The sequence below is a fragment of the Mustela lutreola genome, chromosome 11 (assembly GCF_030435805.1).
Source record: "Mustela lutreola isolate mMusLut2 chromosome 11, mMusLut2.pri, whole genome shotgun sequence".
In the NCBI taxonomy this organism is placed as follows: domain Eukaryota; kingdom Metazoa; phylum Chordata; class Mammalia; order Carnivora; family Mustelidae; genus Mustela; species Mustela lutreola.
The window spans coordinates 83,947,922-83,958,007 of NC_081300.1; the positions used below are offsets into that span (position 1 = coordinate 83,947,922).

The 10,086-nt window shown below is 55.0% G+C and overlaps 1 protein-coding gene across 1 annotated transcript; it reads left to right on the forward strand.

Annotated features, from left to right (window-relative positions):
• Positions 1 to 333: 333 nt before the first annotated feature.
• On the forward strand, positions 334 to 9,390 carry SELPLG (selectin P ligand). Its single transcript, XM_059140069.1, has 2 exons — positions 334 to 479; positions 7,480 to 9,390. Exon 2 carries the CDS (start codon positions 7,485 to 7,487, stop codon positions 8,691 to 8,693), a length of 1,209 nt encoding a protein of 402 aa, XP_058996052.1. The 5' UTR covers positions 334 to 479; positions 7,480 to 7,484; the 3' UTR covers positions 8,694 to 9,390.
• Positions 9,391 to 10,086: the final 696 nt, after the last annotated feature.

Genomic DNA, 10,086 nt, shown 5'->3' on the forward strand with positions numbered 1-10,086 from the left:
TTCTCCCACCCGGATTCCCGCCTTGGACAAGAATCTAGAACCATCCTCATTTGCATCCGGTCACTCCCTTCCGTCCAGGGTGGGGCCCTCCTCACCCCTCTTCCCATCACAGTGGGGTTGTGCCTCTCAAGCAGCCCTTCCCAGGAAAGCTTCCGTGTGGTTTTCAGCATGTGCGCGGTCACCGGAACCCGAGAGGGCTCTGCAGGTCCCGCTCTCCTACTACCCACCCGGTCTCAATCCATACCGCCACCAAAGCTGTCACAAACAAGGGGGTGTGGGCCGTCACGTGGCCCAGTCTGAGTAACCACATTCTCGCTTCCTTCTTTCACACAGACCGTTGAGGGTTGGCGGGGTCCGGGACCACAGCCGGGGTGCCACAGCAGTACTCTGGCTGTGTGGGCTCCGTCCCGGGTTGCTACGGCAGAGAAGCCGCTTCTCCTGGGCCCTCGAGGCAGCCGTCCCATGCTCTGCTGAGCAAGGTAAGTGCCTGCTCACCCACCCGCGGGGAGCAGTCGGGGAGGGCGGTGGCCTGGGACCAGCCTGGGGCAGGGCCTGAGCTCTGAACCTGAGCCCAGGGGCTCAGGATCAAGGTCATGGCCTTATTCCACTCAGTCTTCTGGATCCCGCTCCCTCCCTCCACTTCCGTCCTACCCTCCCAGCAGACTTGCCAGCACCAGCTGGCTTGAGGGAGGGGGAGGGGTTCTAAATTTGAAAAAAATCGCAGAAATCAGGAAGATGTCCCTAAAAATCATACGAGCCCTGCTTTCATGGGAGGCACGGGGAGGTGAGGGGATTGGCTCAGAGCAGAGGTAGGTGTAGATCTGGGTGATTCCCGAAAGGGAGAGGGCAGGTGCAGGCTGTATCCTGAGGCCTCTTAGGCTATGGGTCCATAACAATATTATCTCCAAAGTCATGTTTTTCATGTTTTTTATAAAGTTGAGAAGATGACACTGGTCTGTAGCAAATCATGAAAATACTAGAATTAGGATACTAACTAATACTGCTAGCGAAAGAGAAAATAATCATAATTAGAATACATAAACAATGATCAGGGCTCCGGTTGCTGTACTTCTCTTCCTCTTCTTGACCCTCTTGTTTTCTTCTTTTCCCATCTCGGACTTCCAGCCTCCTGAGACCTGGTCTCTGGGTGGGCAGGGAGCTCAAGAGGTGACCTCCTGGCCTCAGGCCCCTCAGCCGCTTCCTCTGGGGCTGCCGGGCCACACCCGAAATGGTAGATGCTTCCCTCACCAGGCTTGGCCAGCGGCCAGCAGAGATTGAAGCCCGGATGGCGGAAGGGACTGGGCTGCCAGGCTGAGCATCTCCCGGGAAGCTCGGACAGGCAGGTGCAGGGTCTTCTGAGGGGCCGGGCAGTCATCCAGGAATGCTGTGCCTCCCTTTTGTCAATGAGAAAATTGAGGCTCAAAGGGGAGAAGCAGCCCCATTGTGGCCTGGATGGGAGGTGGCTGGCCTTGGACTCACTGCCCGCCCCCATCTAGCCGCAGAACCCTCGTGGAGCCCAGGGTGACCCCAGCCGTGGTCTCTTGGTCTCCTTTGCTGAGCTTGAACAAAAGGATGGCAGTGGGACCTGGGGCTCAGGCTAGAAGGAGATAGGATGGCTGGAGTGTGTCGGTGCGTCTGTGTGCTGGTCCATCTGCCTGTCCATACACAGTTCTCCAGACAATCCTCAGTTGGTAAACTAAAACCAAGTGTGGGTCTCTTTGAATTCATTTGTGCAAAATACCTTGCCTCCTCTATGCTAGGCTGCCGAATTCAGGGTCCGGATGGTAAAAGTTGGTTTTGTTTTGTTTTGTTTTGCTTTGGTGGATGCAGGAGAACAAATCTTAGCCATCACTGTGCCCCGTGTTCCTGCACAGGGCTACGGAACCGTAAACAGGCGTATCTGCGGTATCAGTTTAGGGGGATGGGTGGTAATTAGGTAAAAAAGCAGCCAGAAAGGGCTCCTTGATGGGGTCAGTGGCGATGATGAGAAAAGTCAGGAAGGGCAGGACAGCAAGCCCAGTGCAAGAACACACATGTCGGTTGCCTCTACCCCATTCCTGAGTCCCCTCCTGCAATGGGCCTTTGGTGAGCCCCCAGGAGGCCAGGCCTGCCAGTGCTGGGGACCCGGTGGACACCCTGTCCTCTGAAAGCTTGCAGTCTGGTGGGGGTGGGGGTGGGGCAGCACTGTGCCTGTGCCCCACTGGGCAAATGTCACAATACCATCTAAGTACCTGCCTGTCTGCTAAGCCCTGAGCATGGGGCGTGAGAAGCAGGACATCTGTGGTTCCCATTCTCTTGAAGTTTATGGGTCAATGGGAATGGAGTGTTAGATAGTAAACAACATTTTAAAGATATAAACAATTGTGCCTGAGGCAATCCAGGTTGGCTTCTTGGAGGAGGCATCATTTGCTCAGCTCTGGAGAACAGATGATAGGAGGTGACTGTGAGTTGGATCTGGAATGAGAACAGCCAGGGGCAAGTTGCTGAGCCCTCTCCTACTGGGTTCCTGACGCTAGGTGCCAAGTGGGTCTCAGTTTCTCTCTCGCATCTTTCACGTGCAGTTAGTAGAGGAGGTGCTAGGGCCTGGGTGAGCCAGTGATTCATGCATAGCTCTTAGATCAGTCCCTGGAGCATGGTTTACACTTGATTCCTGTGATTTGCAAGCTGGGGTTGGCCCGGGGTTTGGTGTAGAGACAGTTTTCTAGGGCTCCCTAGGCCGCCCTCGCTGTCAGACAAGATCAGAGGTATGTCAAAGCTATTCCAGGGTGGGGTTCTGCAGGAACACGGGGCACAGTGTCTCTGCAGAATGACAGAGACAACAGCTTGCCATTATGGAGCACTTCCTGTGTGCTAAACACTCAACCTGAACCAGCTCTCTTCGACCCACAGCCACCCCGCAAAGTGTATGTGCTATCATTGTCCTTGAGTTCCAGATGTGGGCCCCGGGGCTCAGAGAGGTGAGTTCAGTTGCTCAAGGTCACACAGCTTGTGCATGCCAGAGCTGAGCCTTGATCGGGTTTGACGCTGGACCTGATGCCGAGTTGGGCCAGGGCCTGTCCTGGCTGCCAGGACTGAGAACTGCCCTGGGGTCAGCGTGGGGTGGAAGGAGTGGGGGACACCTGGGGCTCGGTTTGACCTAATTGCTGATCTGGAGCCTCCCCTTCTCTCGGCCTACTGTTCAATCCGCACCCGGAGATGCTTTGTCTTTCCAGTCCCAAGCTTACAAACTCTTGAGTGCAGGGATTCCCGGGATCCAAGATTCTGACTGTGAAGTCCCAAGCTTCTTGGAACTGCCATGGTGTCCTTCCCGAGCAGCGCTGGGGTTGCCGCCTGCAGCTGTGTCTGGAGCAGGGCAGGGCCCCCCAACCCCTCCGCTGCCCCTGCCAGCAGCCTGCCCCTCCGCAGCCTGGGTGGGGCCCCAGCAAAGCAACCTGGTTTTAGGGTAAAAGACAGGAAATGGGGCATATCTGACCTACTCCGCTAGACAAGCAGGAAGACAGGACGTAGCAGCTCTTTCCCTCTCTCAGAGCCCCTCTCCTGTGGTGAGTGACCACCTTCCTGCCTCTGGGAAGAGAAAGGTGTAAGGGGAGGGCTTCACCACTCTGAGGAATTGCCTTCAGTCTTTTGAGCCTTGCTGTCCTCATCTGTGTAATGGGAATCGTAGCACCCAGTGCAGGTGTGGAATGGTCCAGCCTTCTGATACGCCGTTCTCATTGTATAACAATACATTGATCTTAGCAAATATTAAAGTCAGGATCTTACTTGCCAGACACAGTGCTCACACTCCGCCCCTCTCCTTGCCACCTGCACAGCCCCCTCAGAGCCCCAGAAACCCCGGGAGCTGGATTTTCTTCCTGTAGAATGAGCGGATGCCTGCCCAGCTGCAGCCTGGCTCATGGCTGTGGTGTTCATAGTCCCTGTCATCCCTCTCCCTTGAAGCCCGTGGAGTGGCAGGCACCAGGCTGAGGTGACCAGCCTGAGGCTGAGGGACTGAGGCCAGGGGTAAGGGGATGAGAGGTTTTGAGCGCTAACAGTGGGAACACCCTGGACGAGGTTGTCGCCCCCAAATAGACCTGGGCTGGGAGATGGGGCTTTCCTGGTGTGCCCTGTCTTATCTCCACACACACGGCGCTCTCTGCTCTCCTGCAGGACCCCATGGCATCTCTCACTGCCCCTGGGGGAGGTAGAGAGGCCACCGCAGCCACACCTTCCCTGACCCTGAGCTTTCTCTTTCCTCTGCATCTCTGTCCGCAGCCCCGAAGAGGGTTCCCCAGTAAAACACCCCTACTGGATGCCAGATATCAGAGACCTTCCCTGCAGCATGCTATCTGATTCTCGGATTTTCTTTCTTTCTTTCTTTCTTTGTCAGAGAGAGAGAGAGAGAGAGAGAGAGAGAGTGAGTGTGCTCATAAGCAGGCAGAGTGGCAGGCAGAGGCAGAGAGAGAAGCAGGCTCCCTGGGATCATGACCTGAGCCAAAGGCAGAGGCTTAACCGACTGAGCCATCCAGACGTATTCTTTCAAGCCAGATTGCTTATTTTACAGTTAGGGAAACTGAGGCAACCTGCTAGGGTTACCCTGCTGCTGAGTGGTCTCCCCTCCAAGCTGCCTGTGCATGCTGGGCACGGTGGGGATGGGCACAGGGAGAGGGCAGCCGCCCCTTCCACGCCTTCCTCCCCGTCTCTAGACTACAGAAAGTTGGGTCCTGACTCATCAAGGTGCATCCTCCACCCAGGAACCGGGGGTGGGGCCTTTTGTTTTTGTCCCCACCCTCTCTGCTTCCAGGAAGTGGCTGAGGGCTCTGCCTTCCAGGAACCAAGAACTGCCAAGTGGGTGGGGGTGGTGGGTACAAGTCTTGGTAATTTTGAAATACAGATCCTAAAGTTCACCCTGCCTTCCCCAAAAGCAAAGTAAGGCAGAGATTACCCCCAAGCAGGAACTCCACCCCTGTGCAAAGACACTCTGCCTCCTAAAGGCGGGTTGGGAGGCAAAAAAATGCACATGCGCATGTGTGGGGGGGAGGGATACATTTATTAAGCCCCTACTGCAAGCCTGGAGCTTTGGAGTCCATCATCTGAGTCCATCATTCCTTTAATAGCTCAATGAGATAGATGCAGATCGGTATCCCCATTTTACAGATGAGAAAACCGAGGCTCAGAAATTCAAGATCATACAGCTTAGAAGGAACAGTGCTGGGATCTGAACATGTTTTTGTCTGACCACATGGTCTGTGTCTCAGTCCTGTGCCCTGCATAGCACCTAGTTCATATGGGACAGAACTTTCTGGATGAGATGGCCCTCAAGGTCCTTCTTCTTCCTCTTTTCCTTCTTCTTCTTCTTCAAGATTTATTTATTTATTGAGGTGGGAGGGGCAGGGAAAGAAGGGGAGAGAGAATCTCAAGTAGACTCTGTGTGGAGTGCTAAGCTGACCGGGAGCTTGATCCCACGACCCTGAGATCATGACCTGAGCCAAAATCAAGAGTCAGATGCCTAACCGACCGAGCCACCCAGCTTCCCCAAGGTCCTTCTTATTCTTACCCTGCCTTCCTTCTCTCAACTGGGTCCCCAATCCCAGCCACAGAAACCAAAACCAGCCAGCTAAGATCCCCAATCCCAGCCACAGAAACCAAAACCAGCCAGCTAAGGTCTCTTCCAAGCCATTCAGCTAGGTCAGGTTTCTCCACAGAGCTTCCTTAATCTTCCCTGGGCTCCAGTCAGATCTCTGCCACTTGCCAGCTGTGTGCCTTTGGGCAAGCTGCTTTACCTGTCTGAGCCTTATCCCTCCTCAATAAAATGAAAACAGTTGTGAAGGCCTGATGTGTCTGGTGCCGGTATCCTAAAGTTTCGTTTAAGGAATTATTTTAAGACATGATCAGAGTGACATTTTATTTTTATTATTTTTTAAAGATTTTATTTATTTATTTACAGACAGAGATCACAAGTAGGCAGAGAGGCAGGCGGGGGTGGGAGAGCAGGCTCCCCGCCGAGCAGAGAGCCCAATATGGGGCTCGATCCCAGGACCCTGAGATCATGACCTGAGCTGAAGGCAGAGGCTTTAACCCACTGAACCACCCAGATGCCCCCAGAGTGACATTTTAGAAACTAACGTCAACTAACAGGTGAAGGAGATCAAGTTGAGCCTGGAAGCCCCTACTGCTTGAGTACTAGCTACAGTCACTCAAAGGAGGAAGAACAACTGGTTTGCTCTAAATTATGTGAGGTACAAGGGAAATATTGGAAATGACCCAGGCTCTGCTCCAGACACAGTGCTTGGGATTGTGCCCTGCTGAGGGTATAAGGTCCAAGAAAACCAGGAATACCTCAATCCTGGCCCAGAGCACAGATGTCACTCCCCACAGGTTCTTCAAGTGCACGATTCTGAATCCCGTAAACAACCCGCTAGTGCAGGGGGACCATGAGGAGAGCACGGGTGTTCACAATGCCAGGAAGAAAGACCAAGGGGAGGGTTGAAAGGAGAGGCACTCTTCTTTCTGGGCTGGTCAGGGGGCAGAAGCGTTCCAGGAGAATGGGCCCCCAGGCAAGTGAGGGGACTGTCAGCTCCTGGAGGGCAGGACCGTTCTGAAGAGATGGGAGTTTTCTCCTGGCCCCAAATGGTTCAGTTGAAGGCTCTGGGCCCTTACAGACTTACAGGAGAGGCTTACTGATGGAGCCCAAGTAGCTGCCCTTTGCTGGAGCTTGCAATGGGAACGAAGGACTAAGGACTTCGTTCGTAGGCACTGCCTGTTTTGACCTCACAATAAACTATGAGGTAGGTACCGTCATCCCAGTTGTGGAAATGAGGACAAAGCCAAGCAGAGACACTGAGAGAGGATGGGAAAAAACGAGAATCTGAGGGACAGGCCAGCCCTGTGCAGGGCGGGAGACAATTCAAAGGAAAGTAGGAGAGAGGGATGTGGAGACACGGGTCAGGAGCAGACTCCAAAAGGCCCCAAAGGCCCAAACAAGCAGCTTGATCCTGTTGACCCATGGTCTCCAGACTCGCTGGCTTGTGGACCCCATCCGTGGACAATATATGTACATGGCTCTATCCATGAATTGTAAGCAGGCACTACTGGGCTCGTGATAGATGATGAATGTGTGCAAGACTAGAAATCACAAGGGGTGACATAACTGTTTAATGAGAAGCTCTGAGAGTTGTTTTCTATAGCTCAGTGGAGTCTTGCCTACAGTTTTGCAGTTTGAATCACCAAGGATAGGGAGGTAAAATTTCTAGGCACCATAGAGGAGAGTGGCGGGGCCCTCCGGAGGGGCCTATGGATGTTGCTAAACAATGATAGTTGCTCTTTGTGGGGGAGGCCCTGTGTACCAGGCATGCGCTGGGTCCTGTAGATGCTTGACGCTAGGTGCCTGCCCCATCAGACATATTCCTGGCTCTGGCTGTCCACCAATGCAGTAGAGGGGGCTTGGCAAGCCCAGGGGTGAGGCTGTCCTGATGTCCCTCTGTCCATGTCTCCCCCCAGGTGCCATGTCTCTGCAAGTCCTCCTTCTTCTGATTTTGCTGGGCCCTGACAGCAGCCTCCAGCTGTGGGGGATAGGGAAGAATGGAACTCAGGAGGCCCCAGATGCCCTGCTTGCCCGGGGCCGGAGACAGGTGGATGAGGACCAGGAAGAGGACTCGTATGACTATGTTACAGAAGGCACAGGCCCTCCAGAAATGCTTACAGATAACCCTGCGTCTTTGGCCCTGACCCCAAAACTTCTGGCGGAGTTGGCAACATTGGGGCATGGAAATCCTGAGCCAGACACTCTGGAGGTGGCCACAGGGAAGTCGGCTAGCCTGGATGCAGGAGGGGTGACCCTGGGGAATATGAGCATGGAACTGACCACACAAGGCATTCCTGTCACACTGAACCCACTGACCAAAGAACCGGCCACTACATTACCTCTCATCACAGAGGCTCCATCCACAGAGGGGGTTCTGTCTACAGAGTGGGCCACTACTGAGGCCCTGTCCACAGAGCCAGCAGCCACAGAGGCACTGACCACGCAACCTGCGGACACAGAGGCCCCGTCCATGAAGTCTACTGTCATGGAGATGCTGTCCACGGGGCCAGAAGCCACAGATGCCCTGTCCACGGATCCTACTGCCACAGAGGCCCCGTCCATGAAGTCTACTGTCATGGAGATGCTGTCCACAGGGCCAGAAGCCACAGACGCCCTGTCCACGGAGCCAACTGCCACAGAGCCCCAGTCCACAGATCCAGCCACCACCATAGGGCACCTAACCACCGTCCCTCTTGTGACCTCTGATCCTCAAAACAGCACCACTGTGGCAGCGGGCAATTTGTCCGCTGTTCTCACTGAACAATGGAAAAACAGGCAGCGTCTCTCCCCACAGAGCTCCGTGGCCCCCATCCCCACGGGGGCCCCAGACCGCATCCCTGTGAAGCAGTGCCTACTGGCCATCCTCATCTTGGCCCTGGTAGCCACAACCTTTCTCGTGTGCACCGTAGTGCTGGCCGTCCGCCTCTCCCGCAAGAATCACACGTACCCCGTGCGCAATTATTCCCCCACCGAGATGGTCTGCATTTCATCCCTGCTGCCTGAGGGGGGCGAGCTGCCCCCTGCCACGGCCAATGGGGGCCTGCCCCATGCCAAGAGCCAGGGCCTAAAGGCGGAGCCTGGGGAGGGCCGAGATGGGGACGACCTCACCTTGCAGAGCTTCCTCCCTTAACTCCTCCGCTCGTCCACCTGAGCAGGACCCTGGCCTCATCACTCCCTCCAGGGCCCACCGGGCCACCACCGAGCACCCAGGCTCTGTTCCATGGTCTTGGTTTCCTTGGGGGCCCCAGGGATGGGGATCTTTAGGACAGGGTTGCCCCACAGGCCCCAAAGGGGCTGAACTCCTGTAGCCAAAGCAGGACTGGTGAGCGAGCTGCCTTGGTCTCCCTCCTGCCTCCAGTGGAGGCTGGGGAGGTCCCCCCACCTCCCTACCTCCCACCTGTCTGGGCTCCCTCTAATGCCTCCAGCCACTGAGGTCTCCTTCCCTAGCACCCAGGGAAGACCCAGAGTCTTCTGGCTGCGCTGGTCACTGTACGAGAATGGGCATTTGGGAGAGGGGTGCCAGGTTCCGCAGGCCTTTCGCAATCACCCCTGCACTTGAGGGCAGCTTGGCTTTTCTTGGGCGTCTCCCCAGGGAGCCCAGGGTGAGATCCTGGCCCGAGGTCTGGGGTGTACTTGGAGAGGCTTCTTTGAGGCTGTGTGGACCAATGAGCTTCCTTCTGGGGACAGAATAACCCCTTTCCTGCCCTCTCTCGTCTGCCCCTGTGCCCACGTTTTAGGGAGGGCTCTGTCTTATTCACTGACGTGGCCTACTCCCCAGCCCAGAGCCTGGTACAGCGCAGGCCTTTAATAAATATTTGATGAACAAATGATGCCTGAATGTCTCAGGGTGTCAGGGTGCCTCCTTCTGGTGGGGATTGTTCCTTTGCTGTTCAACCCAGCCCCTCCAGGAAGCCCCCTGTCCAGGCCTAAAGTTGCCTTCAGCATTGTCTCTTAGACACTGGGACATATTGGTACATCCTAGGGCAGCTGGGGAAGGTTTTAGGCTGTCATGGGGACACGGAGGCTGTTCCCTGAATCTATTTTATTCAACTCACCCCGTGACCTAGTTCTGGCCTACAGAATTTGTCCCCCACCCCCTCAAATCTCAGACAAACGTCAAGGCCATCCTCCCTGGAAACCCACCATGACCTCTGGCTTCTATAGGGGGCCTGTCTCCCATTGAACACTCACCCCTCACAGGGCTGAGCACAGCTGCAGCCTATAAGGTTTCTGTACAAAGTCTGGGGCCAGCAAACCTTTTCTTAAACGGCCAGACCAAAAAAATTTTACATTTTGGAGACCACGTGGTCTCAGCTGCAACTTCTCAACCCCATCTTCCGTCCTCGTAGATCGAATGTGGTGCTGGACGGTGTGTCACCAATGAATGGGGTGGGCTGGGTTCTAAATCAAACTCTATTTACAAGCAGGCGGCAGGCTCTGTGTTTGCTGACCCCCAATTTAAGCATTTAAGCGAGCACCCCGGTAGTGTGCGACATTGTGATTTTAGCCCTAGGGGTCCCATA

What these genes read in the sequence shown, in the direction of transcription:
- SELPLG (XM_059140069.1), top strand. Translation starts at nt 7,485, where the DNA reads ATGTCTCTGCAAGTCCTCCTTCTTCTGATTTTGCTGGGCCCTGACAGC.